The sequence below is a fragment of the Delphinus delphis genome, chromosome 16, assembly GCF_949987515.2.
Source record: "Delphinus delphis chromosome 16, mDelDel1.2, whole genome shotgun sequence".
NCBI classification, from domain to species: Eukaryota; Metazoa; Chordata; class Mammalia; order Artiodactyla; family Delphinidae; genus Delphinus; species Delphinus delphis.
Genome location: NC_082698.1, coordinates 53,758,449 through 53,784,546, shown reverse-complemented (window position 1 = coordinate 53,784,546; position 26,098 = coordinate 53,758,449). Strand labels below are relative to the sequence as shown.

The window sequence follows — 26,098 nt, the reverse complement described above, 5'->3', positions numbered from 1 at the left end:
CATGGATTGGAAGATTTAGTATTGTGGAAATGGCAATACTCTAAAAACTGATCTACAGATTCAATCTAATCCATATCAGAATTCCAACTGCCTTTGGCTGATGTGGACAGGCTGATCCTAAAACTCATACGGAATTGCAAGGAACTGTTCCTCAAATAGCCAAAACAGTCTTGGAAAAGAACAAAAAAGTTAGGGAACTCATACTTAATTTTAAAACTTAGCACAAAGCTATAGTAATTCAAACAGTGTGATACTGGCATAAAGACAGACATACAGAACCATGGGATAGAATTGAGAAGTAAACCTAAACGTTATGCTCAATTGATTTTTGACAGGGTGCCAGGACGGTTCAGTGGGGAAAGAATATTCTCTTCAACTAAGTGCAAGTAATGAAGCTGAATCCCCACCTCACACCACATACAAACATTAACCTAAAAGAGACTTTAAAAACTAAATATAAGAGCTAAAGCTATAAAAATCTTAGAAGACAGGATTAAATGATTCATAACCTTGGATGTGGTAGTGGATTCTTAGATATGACACCAAAACAAGAAGGAACAAAACAAAGATAAATTGGATTTCATCAAAACTGTTGTTTCAAAGGACACTATAAAGAAAATAAAAAGACAACCCAGAATATGAGAGAAAACATTTGTAAATCATATATCTGATAAAAACCTAGTATCCACAATACATAAAGAACTCTTACAACTCAACAGCAAAAAGACAACCTAGTTTTTAAAATGGGCAAAGGATTTGAATAGACCTTCCTCCAAAAAAGACATACAAGTGGCCGACACACATGAAAAGATGCTCAGCATCACTAGGCATTAGGTAAATGCAACTTAAAACCACGAGATAACCACTTCACACCTAGTGTGATGCCTATAATCAATAAGATGTGTAGGGGAGGATAAGGAAAAATGGAAAACCTTATATATACATTGCTGGTAGGAATGTAAACTGGTACAGTTGCTATGCAAAAACAGTTTGGTTGTTCTTCAGAAACTTAACATAGAGTTACTATTTGACTCAGCAATTTCATCCTTAATTATAGACCCAAGAGAAATGAAAACATATATCCACACAAACTTATGCATGAATGTTCATAGCATTATTCATAATAGCCAAAAGGTGCACACAACCCAAATATCCACTGATTTGATGAATGGATGAATAAAATGTGATATATCCATAAAATGGAATATTATTATTCAGCCATAAACAGGAACGAGGTACTGATACATGCTACAACATGGACGAACCTTGAAAACATTATGCTAAGCGAAAAACAGTTAAACACAAAAGGCTTTGTGTCTGACACAATCATACACAAAAATGTATGATTCCATTTATATGAAATGTCCAGCATAGGCAAGTCCACAGAGAAAGAAATATTAGTGGTTTCCAAGGGAGGATGGGAGGGGGAATGGGAAGTGACTGCTTAATGGTACAGGGTTTCTTTTGGGGGTGATGAAAATTTCTGACATTAGAAGGTGATGATAAGAATTAGAAGGTGGTGATGACTACACATTGTGAACCCACTGAATTTGTACTGTTTTAAATGGTTAAAATTTTGAATTTTATCTCAACAGAAACATTTTTTAAAACTTTAATGTGCACACAGATTCCCTGGGGATCTCATTAAAATGTAGATTCTGATTCAGGAGGTCTGGGCAGGGCCCCGAATTCTGCATTTTTGATAAGCTCCCAGGTGACACCCCTGTTGTTCACCTACAGCCACATTTTGAGTAACAAGTTTACTCAAAGGGCCCTTCCACTGTGCCGCCTTAACGATTCTGCATCTCAGGTGCCTCACCTCTTGAACTAACTCCTGCCCTGTCCACCCCTATAAATAAGGAGGGCGGAAGTACAGGTCTGAGCCTGCAGGGGGTGTGAGCCTCAGCGCATGGGAGCAGATGGAGAAGGGGCTGTGGCTGCAGGGGTCACTGTCAGCAGACACAGAGGGGACCAAAGGAGTAGCTTTTATTTTGCACAAAGCTGAGGACGGCAGGCCAGAGCGCACGGCTCTGTTCTCAGAGGAGAGCTGGTGTATCACTGCCAGCTGTTGGGTGGCTCCTGCTCTGGTGCTGAGAGGCGATCTGAAAGAAAGGGGGCGGCCTCGGAGTGAGCAAACGGTGCTGAAGGCTGCCTGCCCTCCCCTCCCAGTCCCCTGGGGACTCCTGTGCCAGGACGCAGGGCTCGAGGGAGCAGGTGGCAGTCCCTCCACTGCCAATGAGAGGGATGCCAGGCTTCCCTGATAGGGTTTGGTGGCGGCAGAGGAGTAGAAGGGAGATGGGTAGGAGCTGTGACGTGTGTAAATGGCCAGGGAAGGAGGCAGCCGCTCTGAGTCAGGGTGGTGCTGAGAGTGGAACTCTTCCAGGTGCCCTTACCCGATGCTGGGCTGCAGCAACCCCGGGCGTGGGGGCAGAGAACACTTGGGGTGAGCCCGGAGGATGCCTCCCACTTCTGTCCCAAGGAGGATCTGGAGCCTCCCTGGCTTGTCCAGGCTACACCATGGGGGTGGAGCAGCTGTCCCCACCCTGCTGCCCAGCCCTGGAGGCTGTCATCTCTGCTACCTGAGCTGCTCACCGTCTCCTCTGCGAGGTCGGGGATCAGGCTGAAGGGGCCTGGGGGCAAATTCCAGGCCAGCTCCTCCAGCTGAGCCAGCAAGCCTTTCACTTCTGCCTCCAGGTGCTCCACTGTCTTCTCCACCGTCTAAAGCAAGGAGAGAAGTTGGGGGAGGAGTAGAGGACAAGAGTGGTGACAAGTCCCACTTAATCAGCCACATCCTAAGGAGCACCTGGAAGTCTAGTAGGGTGCGGTGGGGAGAGAACTGGGTGCCAGGGGACCTGGGTCCTCTTGATTGAGGCCCTGCCCTTGCCTGCCTCTCAGCTCCCCAGATAACAAATTCCTAGGAGCTCACTCTCTAAGGCTGCTCGCTCCTGCCTCTGGCAGGCACTCAGGGGTTTTACCCAGTCATTGGTTTGGGGCTTGGAGGGACTCTGGGATTCTTTTTTCCATTTCAGGGTGTCACCACTGGGAGCTCACATTCCTTTTGTTACCCCGCCCCCTGGTGGCAATTCTGCCAAATGACAGTATTGGGATTTTGAAATTTTCTTTATTCAGGGTTCTTAACTTTTTTCACAAATGAGCCCCATTAGCAGTCTGGTGAAACCTACAGATCGCCATCAGAAAAATGCTTTCATTGAGAAAAATAAAACATACAGGATTTCCAAGGGTATAAACTGCAGTAAAATACTATTAAACTATAAAAATTAAATTTTGATATAAACATTTATCTATTAACTTATTTAACACCAGGTCTAACAACTACTGAAATTTTTTTTCTTTTTTTTTTCTTTTTTTTTTTTACTACTGAAATTTTGACATACTGATAGTAAACAATATGTTGAGATATTCACAATGACTATAATAGGATGAAATTATCTGTGATTTCTATTGCTGACAAAGTCACAGTGCTGTTAATACTCCTGCAGTTTGTTGTCTGTATTTATAGTGAATGAGAATGCTAAATCTCGGCTAAAGGTTTGTGAAAATGAAGTGCAATTTTTTTTCCCCACACAAGTTTATGGACCCCAGGTTACAAACCGTGGCTGTGTAACAAAACACCGCAATAGAATTTCCACCTTCTCATCTGGTGATTATGGGGAGATCTCTGGCTGGTGGGAAGCAAGGTCCCGGGGAGGCAGGGTCTGTTGGGGGCTGGACAGCCTAACAGCCCAGGTAGGGCAAGGAGATGTTTAACATAGTGGCCAGGGAACAGGATTGGCCCAGATTTCCCCAACTTTCCAAAGCAAGATTGGCCTGAACCCTCCAAAGCCACCAGCCTGGCAGGTGGTCCTGAAGCTGCATGCCCTCTCAGGTCACCCTCATTACCTCCTCTATGACGTCTAACCGGCCATGGACAGCCATGTGTCTGTCACACCCTGCAGTCCGAGCTGGGTCTCCTCGGGAGGGGATGAAGGGTTCAGCAGCTGTAGGAAAACAAGTCTTGTCACTGTGGGGCCCTCGGTTTCCCTGTAACATTAGAGACTCCTGCAAACATGGGGCTCAAGGGAGGTGGGTCCTAAAAACAGTCCAAAGAGAAGCAGAGGAAGGCTCAGTGTGGATCAGGGTGTGAGTGTAGGGTTGCCCCACTCACTCACTTGGCCATGGTCTCCTACAGACCCAAGTAGGCTTCCTTAAGGGGGTGCTGCCTGAACTGGGTAAGAAAAGGAAGGGAGGAAATGTTTCAGCCAGAAGGAAGGGCATGTGCAAAGATAGGAATGAAATAGCATGGCTCAGTGCACAAACCCTCAGGAAGCCTGAAGTGGCTGGAAAGTACAGGGTGGGTGGGAGTTGAGACTGGAGAGGTGGATCGTGGAAACAAGGCCGGGCCCTAATAAACCAATCACAATGCTTGTTTTGGGGTTTATTTAAACAGGAGAGTCATGCAGTCATATGTGAATTTTTAAAATACAGAGAATGGATTGGAGAGATTCGTTTTTTTTTTTTTTTTGAGAGAGATTCGTTTTTGAAGGCAGGAAGTTACTGCAGTAATCAGCGTAAGAAGTGATGAAAGGAGGCAGTAACCGTAGGAAGAGAGGAAGAAAATGCATGGAGATATTGTAGTCATAGTAATAGTAATTGACATTGGTGACCAGTTAGTAACATCTGACACGAGTGAGTGCTAAACAAATGTATTAACTCAGTCAACCTCTACAACCAATTATTAGCCCCAATTTACACATAAGGAAATTGATGCACAGAAAGGTGAAATGATACGTCTAACGCCACACAGCTAGTAAGCGGAATATCTGAGGTTCAGTTTGTTCAACATCATTTTCCTCCCCAACGTTGGCTCCTCCTTGGTTCCTTACACCACCAACCTTCACACCAGAAGTTTAGAGCCCGGGCTTTGAGCTCAAGTTGCAGTGTTGGTGGCTCTGAGATAACCTGCAGGGCGTCTGAGTTGGCCGAGTCCTTGGAGAACATGGACACACAGAAAGGAGGATGCTGCCCCAGAAGCAAGGAGAAGCCAAGAGCTTTCAAAAGGGTGAAGCAGTCAGCATGGCCTAAAGCAGCATGGAGGTCTAGCAAGATAAGGACTCGGAGCAACAGAAAAGTGGACGCTGAATGCCGTCCCAGCGCTTTTAGCGGAGAGGTGCCGACAGAGCAAAGTCTAGTCGCAATGGGATGAGAAGGGAAGGAAAAGTCAGGAGGAGGAAACTAAGATCCTGGAAAACATTTCCATGAAGCCTGGCTGTGAAGGAAGGGAGATCAGATCACAAGGTGATCTAAAGCAGTGTTTATTGTTGTTGTTTCCAGGTTTTTAAGCATTGAAGAAACGCAACCATGCTTATAGCCTGAGGACAGGAGGAAGCCAGGAGAACTGAAAGAATGCATTTCCCGAAGAGATGTGAGGCCACAGAATCCAGAAATGGTGGTGGGGGTAGGGGTCAAATGTGGAAGGAAGAGAGAGGAAACGCAGCAAAAATGGGTAAAAAAGTTCTACTTAAAGGGCCAAGAAGTTGAGGGAGTCCCATCTGATGGCCTCCGTTCACTCGGTAAAGTAAGAGGGGAATCATCTGCTGAAAATTCGTGTAGGGTTAGGAAAGGAAAGCGAGTTGTGAAGTATTATCAGGAATTCTGTGAGTGGGTTGTTGGACACAGCCACTAAAATGGGAGCCGTGGTGAAAGTATTTCCACCATGGAAACTGACAAATGCTTTTTTTTGTTTTCCGAAAGCCAGTGTATCAGCCCGCCCCTGGGTAAGAAGCTTGAATAAAGAGGGGGCTCCAAAAGGGGATGAGGAGAATGAGGAAGGCGGTTAGGAGGATGATGCAGAACAACCTGACATCACAAGGAAGCCCGCCCGCAGCAGCTCAGCAGGTGGGTGTCAGCAGCAGAGACAGATGGCTGATGAGCTGAAACCTGGGAGTCTGTGGCATGAGTGCGGTGAAGAGCAAGAGTGCAGAGGAACTGAGGATTCGACCAGCAAGGGCTTAAGGGGACGAGCTCGGGCATCTAGCTTGAATAACGAAGGAGAAGGCAATAAGAGGGCCAATAATTGGGAGAAATGGAAGGGCTGAGGGCACTGCAGATCTCAGTGAGATGATGGGAGTAACAGAAGGAACAAGTGATAAGGGATATTGCAATTTCAGCTTTTAGAGGTAGAGCAGATTCACAGTGACAATACCAAGGCTGTGGGCATCTGAAGCAGAGCAGGGGTAAGAGTTTTTGGACTTGATCTTTGTAGATGCAAAACTCTTGTAAGACTTCGATGTTGGCTGGGTTGCCCGAGGTTGGCAGGTCTTGGGGTAAGGATAGTGAGCTATTTTGCTGGTGATGAATGTATAACTCTGAAGGCTGAGTGACTTGTCTAAGATCACACAGTCAGCAAACGACTGGACCCCAGGCACCCTGGCCTTCCCCTGGCCCCACCTCAGCCAGCTGGCCTTCTGGAGCTCTGTCAGAGTCCCCATGCCCTGCGAGTCCCTGGTCTCAACTCTCTCTGGATCTCAGCTCTTCCACTCAGGGGCGAGAACCAAGGCAGGGGCAAAACTTCCTTCCACTCTGAGCATCTTTTGTGGAGAACAGTTTGGGTTTTTACATTCTCCCCTTCATTATGTCCATCCACTGAACTTAGAAAAACCTGTTCAAAAAACAATGGTGGATTTCCCTGGTGGCACAGTGGTTAAGAATCCACTTGCCAATGGAGGGGACATGGGTTCGAGCCCTGGTCCGGGAAGATCCCACATGCCGCGGAGCAACTAAGCCCATGCGCCACAACTACTGAGCCTGCGCTCTAGAGCCCGCGAGCCACAACTGCTGAGCCCACGTGCCACAACTACTGAAGCCCGCACGCCTAGAGCCTGTACTCCACAACAAGAGAAGCCACCACAATGAGAAGCCCACGCACCACAAGGAAGAGTAGCCCCTGCTCGCCGCAACTACAGAAAGCCCGCACGCACCAACGAAGACCCAACGCAGCCAAAAATAAATAACTTTAAAAAAAACAATGGTCTTGGGACTTCTCTGGTGGGCCAGTGGTAAAGAACCCACCTTCCAATGCAGGGGATGCCGGTTCAATCCCTGGTCGGGGAACTAAGATCCCATGTGCCGTGGGGCAACTAAGCCTGCACGCCACAACTACCGAGCTCGTGTGCCTCAACTAGAGAGCCTGCGTGCCGCAAAACTACAGAGCCCACGCACCACAACTACAGAGCCTGTGCACCGCAACGAAGATCCTGCGTGCCGCAGCTAAGACCTGATGCAGCCAAAAGAAAAAAAGAAAGAAAATAAATAAGTATTTAAAAAAACAACAACAATGGTCTTCTTGTTGACTTTAGGGAGGGAGGGGATGTTATAACTTTGGTTATTTTTTTTAAGGGAGCCTTTTAGAGATCTATGCTGAGCATATTTATAGGTAAAATGCTATGATGTCTTGGCTTTACTTCAAAATAACCCAGGCCTGGGAGTGGGAGGAGGCATGGGTGGGAGTATTGAGCAAACAAGATTGGCCAAGATTGGTAACTGTTGAAACTGGGTGATGTGGACATGGGGTTAATTCTGCTATTCTCTCTACTTTTGTATGTATGGTTTGAAATTTTCCATAATAAAAGCCAGTTCTCTGATGGGGTTGTTAGCAAAAAGCAGAAGCCACGGGCTTCGTGCATTGATACAAAATGTTCAGGATGGGTGTCGGGGGGTGGGTGGTCTGAGAGACCCCACCTGGAGGGCTGCGCTCCATTCTGGGCTATTCATCGTGAGAAGGCTTTCGACAGGCAGAGGCAGGGCTAAAGGCGGCCACCGTGAAGGGACTCCAGATTTTGACTCCTTTGTGCCAGCTGAAAAAACTGGGGTGCTCAGCTAGAGAGAAAAGATTTCGAGGGGGCAGGCAGAGTTGTTTTCACCCAGATAGAGGGCTGTCAGGGAAGAGGGGGTCTGTCTCGGTCTAGGTCCGGGCCCACACACACCCTCTGCAAGCTCCACCCAGGGGCCCTAGGCCAAGACGTTCCCCTGAGTCCCACCTGCCCCCTCCCAGACCCTAAAGTACTCTTCCCCCTCCTCCCAGCTTAGGCCAAGAGGAAGCAACATGACCCTGCCGGCCAAGTGGGGCTCTGCCAGCTCTGGAAGTCACGAACAACATGAATCTGCTCCCTCCCTCAGCCTAAAACATCCTGTTCTCTACGTGTCAGCGATGAGGGCTCACTTGGCTCCCAAACCCCTCCAGGGAAGAGGTTGGGTTGAGGTTGCTCTCCAAATCACACAGCACTAATGCATCACATCTGGACGCAGCTGCGCCCTGGGCTGCACTGCTCAACCGTCGGTGAGCTCATCCAGGCCTCCGGGGGAGCTCTGCTGAGAGAGAGCTGGGGCAGAGCCAGGCCACCCTGCGCTGCGGCTCCCTCCCCCACGTGGGTGCTCATGGCATTGACCTCAGCGCATGACGGCAGAAAACACACTGCAGACCTCCGTTCCTAGCCATGAATTGGTGCGGGGCCGTGGGAACTTTCTTCTCCCCGAGCCTCTGCTGCCTCCTCTGTAACACGGGTTTGGGGATGGGGGCGGAGGCACTGCCAGACGCAGCTCATCCGAGGTTTGCCTCTGTCTTTCAGGCCTCAGAAATTAACTACAAAGACCGAACCAGGATGAGTCAAGGACAAGTTGCTTCTTGGCCCAGAAGCTCCCGCAAGGCAAGAACTGGGCAAGGGCTCCCTTTGCTTCACGCTTCCTCACCAGTAGAAAGGGGCTCACGATAACGCCAGTTTCACGGGGCTTTGGGGAAGCTCAGACCAGAGGAGGAGTGGGGGAAGCTGAAGGATGATCACGACTGACCATGTGCGGCCAAGGCTGTGGTTTGCGGTGCTCCCTTCCCTCCTTCGATCCCGCCCTCCCTGACCTGGCCAGTTGGGAAATGGACCTTCTTGGATGCAGGGTTGTTTTCTCTGGCCTGGCTTCCGCTCAGGGCCTATGCGCACCCCGGATGGTGGGCCTGGGTGGAACATGGTGAGAGCAGGCTGCCAGTGGAGACGGGAGGCCCAGTGCAGGCACCAGTTAAAGGGACACGGCCACTGGGCCTCCCCCCCACCCCCTCACTGACAGGCATAGGAGACCTTTTGTTTCTGGATCCGAACACTAAGAAGGCGCACACAACTCAAAGGATTTCTGACCCTGAAAGGTGCTGCTTTGACCACACTTGGCACTTGGGGGTTAATTCTATTTGACCACAGTCAATATAATAGTCTAATAAATGTGACCACATTTGATATTTGTATTAAAATTTGTGCTTCATTCCAAACCATCAGTATTTTTTTGTTTTTTGTTTTTTTTAAAATCAGAAGAACACTATTTTCAAACAACTATATGAAGAACTCTAGTCTATGGATGTGCTCTGGCTGAAACAGGAGAGGGACCCTTGAGCCCCCTAAGAGGGAGCTCAGATGCTAAGGAACATTTTTGTTTTGTTTTGGGAGTGATACGTCCTGTCTCCCTTGTTCTCTGGTCATTTTCCAGATGTGGATTTGAGCCTTGCCGATCACTCTGAGAGCTTACCAATGTCAGTCCAATACAGTCGGCGTCTGGTTAAGTGAGGAAACAAGCTGAGCTGCTGCAACAAAGAGTCCCCCTCAATCACATGTGTGTTTATTTCTTTCTCACATATCAGTTCAGAGGTGGACTGGCTGATGGTCAGGGCTGGCAGGCAGCTCCGCTCTCCAAGGCCATCCAGGAAACCAGATTCCTTCTACCTTGGAATATGGTGATTTATAATCCACTGGGTTATAAAGTACTAGAACATTCCTAAACCCCCACCATGCTGAGGTCTAGGAAGCCATCCAGGATAAACCTCTCTCCACACACTGTCTGGGACTCACAAGTCTGGGAGTCAGAGGCACGGTCCCACCTCCACTGAACTGTGTTCTTTGCCTCTGACTCAGCTTCGTCTGTGAGGGATCTGCCCTGCTCTGTCTACTTGGTGGGCCTGCTGTGTTGATCCAAGGGGATCCTGCATTTGAAGTTGCCTTGGAACTGCCAGATGATGTGCAAATGCCATGTAGGTCATTCACCAGGTGGACTGGAGACTAAGCAGGTCAGTGAAAGCCCCTGCAGCCCCGCCTCTCCACCTGGAGCCAGTGCTTTTCACTAGATCACTCTGACCAGGTCTCCTCAAGACGGGGAGGCACCTGCTCTAGGACTATACCTGTGCAGGAGTCCAAGGGATGCTTGGGAGGGGCTTCTCCGACAAGCAAACAGAGGGCTCAGGGCTGACCGGGCTCTCTGGGCTCTGCTACAAGCCAATCCCACTTGCTGGATCCTTAGTTTCTTCACCTTTAGAATGGGCACAACCACACTCTATATTTGAAGCTACTGTCAATTTGTGATCAGTTATTCTGGGCCAAGCTTTTTGTTGAGTGCTTACATGCATTAACTCATTTAATTCTATCTGTGAGCTCAGTACTCTTACTTATCAGTTTTTTATAGATTAGAAAACCAAAGAGGTTGCGTAACATGCCCAGGACTACACTGCTAGTAGGTAGTGGGGACAGGATTTGAATCCTACCTGCAAGACACTGTCTATACTATGTTCTGGCAGTTCTGTGATGAGTTAAGGGCCTCCTATCTTGGGGGGTCTCAGCTTCCTCCTTCGTAAAATGAGGGGCTGGACAGGAATGGGGCAAAGGGGACCTATACACATGACATCTTTGCACCTGTCTTGAGGCCCAACAAGAGCCCAACTGTGTACATTGAATCAGATTGTCTTTGAGAGGTTCCCTCCCCACAACATCCATTTTTGTAAGAAGAAATGCAGTGATCCTCACCACAGCCCTTCAGCGTCTTCCTCTTCCACCCAAAGCAAAAAGCAGAAGCCCAATGGAAGACAGATGTCCACAGAGACCTGGCATGGTGGTGGACAGTGAGAGCTTCCCCCCGTGGGCCCCAAGGCATGGGTGAGAATGGCTAATAGGACTAGGCTCTAGGACTTGATATCCCTCCAATAGCAAAATAGGAAAGGAGATTAACTGAAGCCTTAACTTAAAAAAAAAAAATTCTCTACAAGTAGCATAAGACAGTCTGCTTCACTCAACACATAAAGAACTTTTATAGATTGATATGAAAAAATCCCACTACCACGATGGAAAAGTCTAAGACAGTTCACAAGAATTAGCAGAAATGACCAATACGCCTTTGAAGAAAAATCCAACCTTGGTAGTAATCAAAGAAATGAAAATTAAAGCAATAAACCATCTTCAAGTATTCTTGCAAAAAAAAATATCTAATTGGAATTAGCTGAAGCTTCTAGATCTAACTACCAGTTTATAGACAATATAGGGGAGAGAACAATTTAAATGACACCTGGGGGATGCAATCAGCTAAAATTTAAATGGGAAAAACTTTATAAGACTAACAACCCAGTTTCTTCAAATAAATTTTAAGAAAAAAGAGGGGAAAAAGAACTTACTAAAGAAACTTAAAACTCACTAAAAGAAACTTAACAGATATATCAACCAAAAGCAATGTGTGTACCTTATTTGGATCAAACAAACCAAATATAAAAACATCACACAATCAGGGACAGTTGAACGCTGATTGGATATTTGATGACATTACGGAATTATTGTCCATTTTTAGGGAGTGATAATGGTATTGTTATTAAAAGATTATTTATCTTTTAGAAATACATAAGGCAATACTTACAGATAAAAATATATAATGCCTGGAATTTCCTTTAAAATAATCTGAGAGAGGGGAGAGAAGGTGGGGATGATAGATGAATCCAGATCTGTCAGGAATCCATTCTTGTTGAAACAGAGTGATGGGCACATGGTGGTTCACTATACTATTCTTTTTATTATTATTATTCTTTTTCAAATTATTTTCCCATTTAGGTTGTTAAATAATATTGAGCACCGTTCCCTGTACTGTACAATAGGTCCTTGTTGGGTATCCATTTTAAATACAGCAGTACGTACATGTCACTCCCAAACTCCCTAAGTATCCCTCCCCCACCTCCCAACCATAAGTTCGTCGTTCTCTAAGTCTGTGAGTCTGTTTCTGTTTTGTAAAGTTCATTTTTATCATTTTTTTTAGATTCCGCATATAAGCAATATCATATTTGTCTTTCTCTGACTTACTTCACTCAGTATGACAATCTCTAGGTCTCTATTCTGTGTTTATATCCAACAGATTTGATAATCAACAGTTAAGAAAAACCATGGTATATTGTCTGAAGTCTGAAAGGTTATACACAAAAATGTGTGAACTCAATGTGAAATTACATTAATATGTTTATACTCTCCTCTTTTTTTTTCTTAATCTGGAGCAATGAGGATGATCAGGAGGAAAATAATGTTTAAAAATGGCTTTAAGCTAAAATGTATATACCAGTCATAGCTAAAGGGGCCACAAAAAGTCTGCCACTGTGGGCGGCCAGCTCCTCCCTCTGGGGGAGCACAGACTCGGCTTTGTCCCCTCAGCTCCTGGAGGTGGGGACTCCAGGCAAGATGGGGCAGGGCGGGGAGGCAGAGAAAAAGGACAGCACCTGGGCCTGGCTCTGTGCTGCATGGTCCCAGCCACTCCTCACACAGCCTGTGAGGAAAGGGTTGTTGGTCCTCCTTAGCCAACCTCAGTGGAGAACTGGGCCTCAGAGAGCTCAGCGGAGCTGTCCGAGGGGACGAGGGAAGGAGACAATGTGTGTTGACAGGTGTTCCGTGCTGGGTACTTCCCTTTTCATCCAGCTCTGCTGGTGGGTACCATTCTCCTCACATTACAGAAGAGGAAATAGCTTCAGAGAGGTGACATGACTCACCCAAGTTCACTCAGCCAGGGGCTGCCCAGGATCAAGACTGGCCTCAACCCTTTCCCTGGATGCCCACTCCCACAGTTCCCTGTGCCTGAAAGGGGCTGGGCCAGGGGTCAGGGGAGCTTCCATCTTAACACAGGGCAGGGTGACTCACAGCCACCGGCTCCAGGTTGATGGGGGAGCAGCCTTAAGTGTGGACAAGGGCCTGGCTGAAGGGGTAGGGTCCCTGGATGCCTGGAGAGACTGAGCCTTCCCCTCGCCCGTTCAACTGGGATGGGCATCAGCTGCCTCTGGTTGAGGCCAGCAAGAGACCTTGGGTAAATGGGAACGTGGTTGTAAAGTGCTGTATAAAGTGCAGTCTTGGGGTGGTGGAAGGAACGCCTGTGCATACAGTCAGTCCCTCTGCAGCCACCTTGTCCGAGCCTCACCGGTGAAGGGGCAGCACTAAGACTGCTGTCAGGGAAGGCTAGAAGGGACAGGGCACGGCAAGGAGCCCAGCCAGTGGAGGGCCTCTCCCTCCCGCAGCCTCCTCCCACCCACCCAAGGCAGCTCAGGCCCTCAGGGAAGCTCTCCAAAAGGCTGACAACTGGCCTCCTCCACAGGCTGCAGAAGCCCCTCAGACTACCTGGCAGGTAAAGCCGTGGCCTCCAGGGGCCTCCTGCCTGGGCCCTGACCGGCTGTGCTGGGCCAGGCCTGGGCGCCTCTGCAGGCCCTCTGGGCAGGGCTGGTCTGGAGGGTGGGGAGCTGGGGCTGCCCCACCCTGCAGACTTGACCTTCCACCTTGTGATCCTGGTCTCCTCTCTTTCCTGTCGACCTGGGGCAATGGGTTTCTCCACTCCCTCTCTCCTTTTTTGTCTCTCTCAAAGCGGCCTCTCTTCCTCAGTATCCTCTCACCCTTTCTCTCTCCCCCACCCCCTTTCTCTTGCCATTTTAGTTCCTCTATTTCCTTCCTTCTTGTTCCGTTTGCCTCTCAAACTCCTTTTTCTCTCTATCCTCCTCATTCATAGTTCAGACCCATCTGTCTACCTCCAAAGTTTCTTTCTGTCCCAGCCTCTCCCTTGCCCTCTGTATTCTTCCTTCTCTCCTTTGTAATTCTCTCTGTTCCTCTGCCTTTATCTCTCTGCCTTTTTTTGTCTCCATCTTTCTCTGCAATTTCTCTCACCATCTATCTCTCTCCCTCCCTGCATCTCCCTCTCTCCATCCCTCTCCATCTGGCTTCGTTCCCATCTCCCTCCCTCTCCCCTCCCTCTCTCCTGCTCCTTCCTCGCGGTCCGCGGCCTCCCCGACCCTCGCCCTGCGTCCGGGCCCCACTCACCGGTGAAGGCACCCGAGGCGCGGAGCAGGGCAAGCCCGGCCAGTGCGCAGAGCAGGGGCCGCATGCTGCCGGCTGGCGGAGCGCAGCGCCGCGTCTGCCCGCTGCCGCCCTCCCCGCCCTCCCCGGGATCGCGCCGGCCCGCCCGGGAGGAAATGCTCGCAGTCCCCGCCAAGATTCCTGGGCGGCTCCGGGCTTTCTGGCTCGAGCGAGCCCGCCCCCTCCAGAGACCCCGCGGGCGGAGGGGCGACGCGCCAGGCTGGGCGCCTCCCCTGGAAGGGGCCGCGCTCTGAGCCCCCGCGCCTCCCCCGGGCCCGAGCGCAGAAGAGTGGGCGATGCAGCCAGGGGTCCAGTGCTCCGTTATGAGCCCATTTCGCAGACGGGCGGACTGCAGTTTGGAGAGAAGTGCCACCCACACCTGTGGCACGGGATCTGAATTCCTGACTGCACGGGGTGTGGAAGCTTTTCTCTGCCCACCAGGAACGAGTAAGCAACTCTCATGACATCGGAGAGAGTGTTCAGCACATACTTAAGGTCTGTACAAGTTAGTGTTAGGTAAACTTTGGAGGGGGGAGAAAACGAAATAATTCTCATATTCACATGTCTGCACTTGAGGAGTTCGTGGTCTAGTGACCACCCAGTATGAATGAACAGTAACTAAGCTTTGTTTGATTTATTCTACATACACCATCTCTCTGATCTTCACTGCACCTCCATCAGGAGTGCATCATTATGTCCATTCTGCAGACCAAGAAATTGAGGCTCAGAGATGTTAAGAGCCTTGCCAATAGTCACACACTTGGTGTAATGTGGAGTCAGGATTTGAATCCAGTTCTGTTATTGGTAGATAATAATATATTGATACAACGTATTAGTGAGAGCCGGGTTCTTTCTCCATTCTAAGCAAACCCAGAGTAAGAGCTGGGTGGGTTTTTCAGTTAACTTCAAATCATCACCACCTCCCTCCAGCTTAAAAAACAGTAGTTGAACCTTCACCTATGGGACACACCCACTCAACAAGTGAAAAAAAAAAAGTTAAGATTTGGGAAAGCAAAAGCCACAGCCCTAACATCTGCACTGCAGAGCCTTGAGTGCACGTCCTGGCTGCCAGTGGAGCCCCTTCATCGCCAAGCCCAGGAGTATGTTTTTCTCCATCAAGGGGCCCCTTTAGGGTTAACTGGAGCCCTTGCAGATCAAGGCTGCACCTCTGCCTTCTCTATTACAGACTGTGGCTGTGCAATTGTACAAATATAGCTACCACACTAAGCAATAATCCTTGCTTCTCACTTCTTCCTCCAGATAATAGCCTCAGGAACAGAAATTCAGGTTTTGAGTCAGCAGATCTTGGACAGAGACTTGGATCTAAATTTTTAAAAAGCTCTCTTGGGAATTGGGATGCCCACATGAACTGGCTCAAAAGAAGGATTTATTTCAGAAATGCCAAGAAGGTTTCACACTTGGTAATAGGACTTTCTTGGTAGTTTACCTCGGTGGGAAGTTGTCAAAGAACAGTCAAACCCACAGGTTTGAAGCTCAGAATAAGTGGGCTGCCTCATATTTTGAATTTGCAATAAAAACAACATATATACAATATTTTCTTATTGTGGTAGAGGCACAAAGTAATAAAGCATGCAGGGTAAAACCCCTCCCTGTCACAAACGCCCCCTACCGGGCGATTCTGTTACAGACCAGGCTTCTTGGCCTTCTTAATCAACAGAAATTGATAAGAAACCGGACAAGAAATTCAGGCAAGGCTTTACTGGGACTGGTGCTGCAGCACAAGGGAGTGAAAACAAGTAACAGTTTCCCTTGCTTACTCCCTGGGGGGGAGGGGAGGCTGAGCTGGTTCCTTATGTGGGGTGAGGGTAGGAGTGGGTCCAGGGGTCTTGCTGGAGGGGTGGTCAGGTGGTCTGCCCACCCCCTTGGTAGTGCTGCGTGCAGGGCGCATGCACAGTACCCTGCTTTTGCTCCCAGTTCCTCAGAAGTGGCCGTTGGGTTTTGGTCCTTTTGTATCTTGTTGTTCCTAATTTGCCCCAACTGCCCACGCACGTAGTTATTTTTAGTCCTGTATAGTTTCTTTGTATTATGTTGCTGGAGGAGACATTCGTCCAGGTGCAAGCACTGCAGCAAAGGGTCCCAGGTCCCAGGTCCCAGCCTGTCTCAATTCCAGTCAAGTTCCCTCAGCTTGGTGGACTCTTCCAGTTCCTTGTCTGTGCATTTCCTATCGATCTAATATAAATTCAGACACAAATATATAAACATAGGATTGAATAATATATTTTGGGGATTTGCTTTCACCTTCGTGTTCATCTCAGTCATAACACCAAATCTTAAAGATCATTCTATGTTAGTACACCTAAATCCGAGACAGGCAAAATATCTCATGATTGAAGGCGCTATTATTTGTCCAGATGATCTCCTGTTGATGGACATGGAGTTTGTTTCCTTGTGTTTTTTTCCAGTATAAAGCATGCTTCAGTGAACATCCTTTTGCATATATCTTTATGTATATATTACATAATTCTGTATTTCTGAAAGGCCTTATTCCTGGAAGAGGAATCAGTGATTCAGAGGGCCTTTTACATTTTGCTAGATATGCCAAAGGCTCTTACTAAGCCCAAAGGAGGGGCGGGGCACTGAGAGCAAGGCTCCAAGGTGCGCCCAGTCACATTGTAGTTTATGTTGCAGTTGTGCTGTAGGGGGTACCATTTACATAAAATACATCTGGAGTGGGAAGAGCTGAAGTAGATCTGGCAGCCCTGTACTTTCTCCAACACTGAATATTTATCTTTTGATATTTTGACAGTTTGATGATGAAAAAAAAGTTACCTTTTTGCTTCTATTTACATGCTATTTATTGAGTGAAGATGAGCTTTATTTGCCTAGTCAAATACTTTTTTCTGTTTTTCCCTCTTTTCTTTACATATTCTGATTATTAATCCAGTAATGCCTGATAGATATGTTGGCAATGTTTTCTTCCATTCTTCTATTGTCTTTAACTTTCTTTGTGATATCTTTCATCATACAGAAGTTTTAGATATTTATTTAGGTAGCCAAATTTCTCAGTATTTTCTTTTATGGCTTCTAGATTTTACAACTTGCGTATGATTCCTCACATCAGGGATATAATCAAATTATATTCAAATATAATCAAATTATATTTGATTCCTCAAATATAAAAGTATTTTCCAACATTTTCTTCAAATAGCCTGAAGTTTTTTTAAAGGTGTAACCTCTAATACTTCTAGAATTTTTATGTGGTTCCAAGGAATGATTCAAGCTTAAATTATTTTCCCACATGGACATCTAAATAGCCTGCTCTCTATTGCACAGTCCATCCTTTAGCCACTAATTTGAACATAAAACAAGTTGTTGGTTTAGCTATTCATTCCCAAGTGGAGGTCCAAAAAAATCTCTCGCCATCATGTCTGTTGTAAGGTCAGAGAAACAAAACTAAAATAAGCTTATCATTTCAATAAATACTGAAACTATTATTTTATGAAATTAAATAGCCATCCCAGACTTAAAAACAACAACAAAATCTAAGAGGTAGAAATAAAGAAAATAAAAGCACATTTTCTTCATAAGATAACTACTTTTACCTTACACAACTGGTTTGCACATACCTGCAGGAGAAAGGAGAGTGGCATCCTTTAGGAAGCCAGGAATGAGGTAAAGACACCATCCATCACCACTATTAATTATCTGTGGTCTGAAAGATGCAATAAAGTACTGGTGAAAAGAAGAGTTATCGTAAAGGAGACAAAATACTGATATTAGTAGAAGATTCAATTGCTTTCTCAAAAAATCCAGTAGAGCTAAAAGAACTACTTGAATTACTCAATAAATGGGCTGGATTTAAGATAAGTGTTTGGCGATCAATTTATTTCCTGATACCAACAGAAGCCAGCCCAAACATATGAAGGAAAACTTCTGGGCAGGATGATAAGGACCCAGTTTGCTAATGTCCTCCTTCCAATGTTCTCTAGAAATGACCAATGAAGTTAAAATTGGGGAAATTAGGGAAATATGCCAACCATATGCTGGGCCTCAAAGCAAGACGGTGGCCAGCTGGGACTGATGACAATTAAGTATCACTATTTATTATTACTCTGATATTTGCTAAACTTCTTTGAAACAGGTTGTGCTCAGGCTGTCCATATGTTATTTCATTTAATCCTTGCCCCAAGAAACCTAAAAAGAAGGTGTTTTTATCTCCTTTTCAGATAAGATATGTTTGATTAGGTCAGAGGGCTGCAGAGCCCAGGTTGGAAGGCAGGTGGATCTGATTCTAAAACTCACTCTCTTTTTTTTTTTTTTTTTTTTTTGCGGTACACAGGCCTCTCCCTGTTGTGGCCTCTCCCGTTGCAGAGCACAGGCTCCGGATGCGCAGGCTCAGCGGCCATGGCTCACGGGCCCAGCCGCTCCGCGGCATGTGGGATCTTCCCGGATCGGGACACGAACCCGTGTCCCCTGCAACGGCAGGTGGACTCTCAACCACTGCGCCACCAGGGAAGCCCTAAAACTCACTCCCTTAAGCATTATCAGGCCCCAGGTGAGTAACTAGGTAGTGAGGAAATCTGGAGGGAGGTGGAGGTGGAGGTGGAAGAGGACAAATCGGGTATTTGGGGGCTCAGAGCGGCAAGTCCTTAAGCAGTTAGGGGGAGACGACCCCTAACTGCCTGCATAGCTGAAGTGCCGTAATGTGCAAGCTTTCCTTTCCTCTAACGCTTCTGTCACCCTGGCAGGTGGCACCAATATCCACGGTGAACACACACAGTTTGAGGCTTGGGGAAGTTAGGTGGTGGCCTAAGGTCACATAGAAATGTGGGGATTTGCTCCCAGGGTGCCAGTGCCCCCATAGGCAACGCTGCAGGAAGTGCGCGGCCTCCCAGCCTGGCCGTGTTGTGGGGGAAAATGGGGGCAGAGGGCATCTGGCAGGGTTTGTTCTCCTAGTCTGCACCCAAAGGCAAGGGGCCAAGGCAAACAGGAAGTAGGGGCTGGCCATCCCTCTGGGGCTGGAGGCGGGAGAGAGGGACCACCCACTGAAAGGGCCTCAGTGGCTGGGAGGGTTGGAGCCATACAAAGCCTCCTTGTCTTCTTGTCTTGGTTCAGATAAGACCAATTCCAGGAAGCCTTCAGCTCCACGTGGGCCAGGCCACCCCCTTTCAGCACAGATGGAGCAGGGCTGCTAGCCCAGGGCCACACAAGTTACAGGCAGAGAGAGTGAACCAGTGGAGTGTGGCTGGAGATGCCTCTGTAGGGGATGGAAGGTGTGGGGGACCTAACGAGATGAGATTTAAGAAGGTTTTTGGTTTTTTTTTAAAATCTACCCCCTTTCTGGCAAGCAGTCCCAAATTCTCCCAGGTAGGGGAAGATGTAGGAAGATAGGGAAATCTGCTGGGTACAGGGAGGAGTGAAGAGGGGTTGGGGGTAGAGGCCTAATGTTAACAACTATAATATCAATAATTATAGTCACAAAGGCCAACATTCATTGACGCTGACATTCACTGATTCCGACTTTGCGTCAGGTGCTGTTCCAAGCACCACCTGCTTGTTTCTCAGTTAATCTCGGCTGGTACTATATGAGGAGGGTTCTGTGGTTATCCCAGAGGTTGGCAAGAGCAGTTTCCCACCTAGTGTATTTTGAAGTGTGATGAATCCACATTAAAGGTGGAGGAAAACAGCCTAACAGGGTCCACCTGCTCAGTTTTGAGATACTTTTGCATAGATTCACATTGCTCAGTGTCAGTTCAGTTCATTGTTAAAGCCATAGACATTTCCCAAGAACGTGTTCATTTATGACTCCGGGATCCTTGTGGGCTTGGGAGGGTAGGTCGTCAGTTGGCATTTCCCCTAGTTCTGTGAGAACCTTGTCTGCAATGTTCTCTAGGGAGATGATCTCATTTTGCTCCTTGAGACCGGAGTTGGGGTAAAATATAAACCGAGAACACTCCTTGTGTACTGGCCTGGGTTCCTGGACTCTTTAATCAATAGAAGTTGATGAGTGCAGACAAGAAATTCAGGCAAGGCTTTACTGGGACTTGTGCTGCAGCAGGAGGGAGTGACAAGTAACGGGTGTCCTTGCTCACCCCCTGAGGGAGGGCGAGCTGGTCCTTTAAATGTGGTTGATGCCAGGATCTTGGTTCCCTGTCCACCAATGCCGAATAGAAATACTGAGACAGTTTGGAGGCAGTAGAAAAGAGTAGCTTTATTCTTTGGCCAGGCAAAAGGGAAACGTAGTAGGCTAGCGCCTCAAGAACTGTGCCCCCTTCCCTGGGGAATAGGGAAAGGTTCTATAGCCCGGGGCTCCTGGTCTGGGGTAGGGGATAAGGCTCAAAGTAATTAAGGTCTTGCATTTCTTTTCTTCTGCAAATTCATGGCCAAAGCTGGGGTCAGGTGGTCTGGTGTCCCTGAAGTTATCACCCATGACCTTCTTTCTGAAATGAAGAGTGCTACAACGGAGGGTAGGGGGAGAAGAAATGCCAGGTACAAAGGGCGATTCACATGGAGTCAGAGAGCAATCAGCATTGTGAAGGAAGAGTCTAGCTACAAGTGTTTGTTAGTAGTAACAGCTAAAGACTAATCAAGATTGCTTAACTCTTTCAGGCCTGTCTATGTTGTTTCCCCAGCCAGGTCATTGTTGCAGAGGGGGTAACAGTAACTCCTACCTCATGGCAGAAAACGTGATTTTCCTTGCCTGCCTCTGAGGAGCTCTCCTCAGCTGGTCACTGTTGTTTCGTCACGTTATTTATCTGCAGGTTGGGAGTTCCTTGAGGGTAGAAAGGGTGTGAGCAATGCGCAGGCCTGCAGAGGCCCTCAGGTGGAGTTAAGGGTTTCCAGGTGTTCCCAAGTACAAGCTCACACTGCTTGCAACAGGACAGCCCAATAAATTCGAGAGAGGAGTTGTTGGGGGCAAGGAATAGTGACTTTATTCAGAAAGCCAGCAGACCGCATGGACTAGTTTCCCAGAGAACCATCTTGCCCAGGTTTGGATGCTAGTTTCTTTTATGGAACAAAGAGGGGGAGGTGAGGATGTAAAGTAAAAAAAGGAGATATATTTCCTGGTTCTGGCCAGACTTCGGAGGGGGTGTGTTAATTTCTTCATTCCTGAAGCCATTCACAGGTGGGCTTGGTCAGGATATTTCCAGTGAGCTTAAAGAAAAGTGTTTTAGCTTAACCCTCAGGCATGGGAGGCAGGGTTTTCAGAGATGGGCTATTATGTATACTTTAAGGTATAGCCCACATCCCTTTAGTGATTAACTTGTAGCAAAAACGACAGAATACAAAGGTTAAAAAAAAAGAAACAGATCCAATATGGAATCAGATTTGTTGTTCCCTATTACACAGGGAGTCAGGAAAGTCAACTGCTGACCAAGTAAGAGCCGCTGCTGACTCTGCTTCCTGAAGTAAGTGCAAAGTTAAGGCCCTACAAAGGGGGCCTTTGAACATGAGTAGGGTTTTTCTAAGCAAGAGGTACTGTGTGCCATGGAGGTTAGTGGGGTGTGAGTGGTTTACAGGAGAGTGGGGAGCCATAAATCTGGGGGGATGTTTGGCCAGATTATTGAGAGCCTCGAATGCCACTCTCGGGAGAGTCAGCCTTTGTGCTGTAGGCAGAAGTGCTGGCAGGGTTTTGGCTGAAGGATGACTCAATCATGCCAACCCTCTTCTTTTTTTAAAAAAACTTTTTGTTTTGAAATAAGTTTAGATTTACAAAAATAATACAGCGAGTTACTGAATATTTTTCACCAGCTTCCCCACATATTAACATCTTAAGAACTGCAGTAGAATTATCAAAGTCAGGAAATTAACATTAATACAATGCTATTAAAGAAGCTACAGACTTTATTCATATGTTGCCAGTTGTCTCACTACTGTTCTTTTTCTGGCCCAGGATGCAATCCAGGATCCCGCATTGATTCAATTGTCATGTCTCTTTAGGCTCCTTTAATCTAGAACAGCTCCTGTCTTTTTTTGTCTCTCATGATTGGACAGTTTTAAGAGTCCAGGCTAGTGAGTTTTGTCTTTAATAACCTTGACACTTCTGAAGAATATTGTCCAATTATTTTGTAGAATGTCCCTCAACTTGAACTTTTTTCATGAAGAGTTTGAGTTTCTGCATTTTTGTTGAGAACCTCGTATGAGTGATACTGTGTTCTTCCATTGCACCACATCAGAAGACACTTATGATACTGCTCTGTCTCATTATTGGTGATGTTAACTTTGAAAAGACGATGTGGTAAAGGTGATGTCTGCCAGGTTTTTCCATCGCAAAATTACTGCTTTCCCTTTTGTAACTAATGAGTATCTTGTGGGGCGGTCACTATTAGACCCATCCTCAGCCTGGTGGAGGCAGCCCTTCTCCCAGTCCTCTGGGCTGGGGATCATCTTTTCAGGCTCCAGTGGGCCTAAAATGACCTATCTCCTCAAATTTGTTTCTTCTGATGGCTCTACCTTTCCATGATGTAAGCCTCATTGACTGTTGTTGGGAATATAAATTTGTACAGCCTTTGTGGAGGGCCATTTGCCAATGTCTACAACAATTTTATATGTGTATACCCTTTGACTTTACAGTTTCACTTAGACAATGAAACACACCGATGACATATGGTGTACTAAGGAAATGAAACACACAGATGACATATGGTATACTAAGGAAATGTTATAATAAATGAATTTCCCTTTTCTCCACATCCTTGCCAATGCTTGTTATTTGTTCCTTTTTTTTTTTTTTTAATTTATTTTTGGCTGTGTTGGATCTTAATTTCTGTGCGAGGGCTTTCTCTAGTTGTGGCAAGCGGGGGCCACTCTTCATCGCAGTGCGCAGGCCTCTCACTTTCGCGGCCTCTCTTGTTGCGGAGCGCAGGCTCCAGACGCGCAGGCTCAGTAGTTGTGGCTCACGGGCCCAGCTGCTCCGCAGCATGTGGGATCCTCCCAGCTCGAACCCGTGTCCCCTGCATTAGCAGGCAGACTCTCAACCACTGCGCCACCAGGGAAGCCCCTGTTCCCTTTTTGACAATAGCCATTCTGACAGTGGGAGATGATATCTCATTGTGGTTTGATTTGCATTTCACTGATGATTAATGATGTTAAGCATCTTTTCATGTGTCTGTTGACCATCTCTATGTCTTCTTTGGAAAAATGTCTATCCAGATCTGCACATTTTAAAATCAGCTTGTTTGGTTTTTTGCTATTGAGTTGTATGAGTTCTTCATATATTTTGGATATTAACATTTACAAATATCTACTCCCAATTCGTAGGTGGCTTTTTCATTTTGTTCATAGTTTCCTTCACTGTGCAAAAGCTTTTTAGTTTGATATAGTCCCATTTGTTTATTTTTGTTTCTTTTGCCTGAGACATATCCAAAAAAAATTTACTAACATTGATGTCACATAGCTTATTGCCTATGTTTTCTTCTAGAATCGAGTCTTACATTTAAGTCTGTGATCCATATTGAATTTACTTTTGTGCATGGTGTGAGAGAGTAGTCTAGTTTGATTCTTTTGAATGTAGCTGTCCCATTTTCCCAACACCGTTTTTTAAAGAGGCTGTCTTTTCTCCATTGTATATTCTTGCCTCCTTCGACAGATTGTGTAGATTCATTTCTGGGCTCTCTATTCAGTTCCCTTGATCTGTGTGTGTGTTTTTGTCCCAGTACCATGCTGTTTTGATTACTGTAGCTTTGTAGTATAGTTTGAAATCAGGGCGCATAATATCTCCAGTTTTGTTCTCCTTTCTCAAGATTGTTTTGGCTATTCTGGGTCTTTGTGTTTCCATACGAATTTTAGAATTATTTGTTCTAGTTCTGTGAAAAATGCTCTTGATATTTTAATAAGGGTTGCATTGACTCTGTAGCCACTATGGAAAACCATATAGAGATTCCTCAAAAGATTAAAAATAGAATTGCCATATGATCCAGTAATTCCACTCCTGGGTAGTTATCTGAAGAAAACAAAAACATTAATTAGAATGGATACATGCACCCCTGTGTTTATTATAGCATTATTTACAGTAGCCAAGATACAGAAGCAACCTAAGTGTCCATTAATAGATGAATGGATAAAGAAGATATGATATATATGTATGTGTGTGTATACACACACACACAGTGGAATATTACTTAGCCATAAAAATAATGAAATCTTGCCATTTGTGACAACATGGATCCACCTAGAGGGTATTATGCTTAGTGAAAAGAGTCGGACAGAGAAAGACAAATACTGTATGATTTCACATGTATGTGGAATCTAAAAAACAAAACAAATGAACAAATACAGCAAAATAGAAGCAGAATTATAGATACAGAGAACAAAAAGGTGGTTTCCAGAGGGGATGGGGGTTGGAGGAGGAAAGAAATAGGAGAGAGATTAAAAGGTACAAACTTCCATTTGCAGAATAAATGAGTGGCAGATATTGATGCCAAAAGTCTTGGCTCTCTGGGCACCGATGCCAAAAAGAAATATGGAGACCGAATTTTGGAGGAATGAGGAAAATGGCTTTAATCTTTGCCTGGCAAAAGGGGTAACAGCAGGCTAGCACCTCAAGAACTGTGCCCTTCCTTTTCTGGGAATAGAGAGAGGTTTCTATCCTGGGGCTCATGGTCTGCAGGTAGGTGATAAGGTTCAAAGCAATGAAGGACTTGCATTTTTTTCCTTCAGCAAATTCATGGCCAGAGCTGGTGTCAGGTGGCTCATCAGTGGGGTCTGGTGTCCCTGAAGTTATCGGCCAGTGACCTTCTTTCTGAAATGAAGAGTGCCACAAGGGAGTATAGGGGGAGAAGAAATGCCAGGTACGAAGGGTGATTCATATGGAGTCAGAGAGTAATCTGCTTTGTGAAGGACAAGTCTAGCTACAAGTGTTTGTTAGTATAACAGCTAAAGAATAACCAGGATTGCTTAACTCTTTTAGGCCTGTTTATGCTATTTCCCCAGCCTGTTCATCGTTTCCTTATTTTACTTGTTTATCAGAAAAGAAATGTGTCATTTCTGTTTTTACTGCAACAATATGAAATGTACAGTGTGGGGAATATAGTCAATAATTATGTCATATCTTTGCATGGTGACAGATGACAACTAGACTTATCATGGTGTTCATTTTGAAATGTATAGAAATAGCAAGTCACTATGTTGAGTAACAGGAACTAATACAGTGTTGTAGGTCAGTTATAGTTCAAAAAACCCAATCACAGAAACTCATCAAAAAAGAGATCAGATGTGTGGTTACCAGACATGGGGGGTGGTTGGAGGGGGAATTGGATGAAGGCAGTCAAAATGTACAAATCCCAATTATAAGACAAATAAATACTAAGGATGTAATGTACAACATGATAAATATAATTAACACTGCCGTATGTTATATATTGTGTGAAAGTTGTTTGGAGAGTAAATCCTATGAGTTCTCATTAAGGAAAAAAATTTTTTCTCTATCCCTTTAATTTTGAATCTATATGAGATGATGGATGTTCTCTAAACTTATTGCAATAATCATTTCATGATATATGTAAGTCAAGTCATTATGCTGTACACCTTAAACTTATACAGTGCTATATGTCAATAAAACTGTAAGTAAATAAATATTTACTGTAAGTAAATAAATTAATTAATTAAATGAATGAATTCTATCTATGTACACCAGCATGGAATTACCTCCAAGATTTACTGTTGAATAAAGAAAACAAGTTGCAGAAAAATGTGTGTAATACAATCTCATCATGAACAAAAGAATGTCTGTGAGTCTGTGTGCATGTATATTATACACTATTTTATTTATATATATATGTTTTATATGTATATAGCTGAAATCTAGAAGAATGCACATTCAACTGCTAATGGTGTAATCACTGCTATGCACAGGGATTAGGATGAGAGTGAGGGTACTAATGTAACTGGGAACTTTATGTTAGACATTCTCATTGTTGAATGATTTGATGTTTCACAACAAGCACAGGATACATTTGTAATAGCAGTAACAACTCCTG

The 26,098-nt window shown here is 45.8% G+C and overlaps 1 protein-coding gene and 1 long non-coding RNA gene across 2 annotated transcripts; one reads left to right on the top strand and one right to left on the bottom strand.

The window, feature by feature from the left end:
• Positions 1-1,187: 1,187 nt before the first annotated feature.
• Positions 1,188-14,297, bottom strand: PLAC9 (placenta associated 9). The gene is made up of 4 exons (XM_060034706.1): positions 14,124-14,297; positions 3,901-3,998; positions 2,580-2,718; positions 1,188-2,102 (listed from the first exon to the last, which is right to left on the bottom strand). Exons 1-4 carry the CDS (start codon positions 14,185-14,187, stop codon positions 2,056-2,058), a joined length of 348 nt encoding a protein of 115 aa, XP_059890689.1. The 5' UTR covers positions 14,188-14,297; the 3' UTR covers positions 1,188-2,055.
• Positions 14,298-14,533: 236 nt separating this feature from the next.
• LOC132439897 (uncharacterized) lies at positions 14,534-25,799 on the top strand. Its single transcript, XR_009522455.1, has 3 exons — positions 14,534-14,654; positions 18,460-18,675; positions 24,780-25,799. It is a non-coding gene; the product is annotated as an uncharacterized lncRNA (long non-coding RNA).
• The last annotated feature ends 299 nt before the right edge of the window (positions 25,800-26,098 follow it).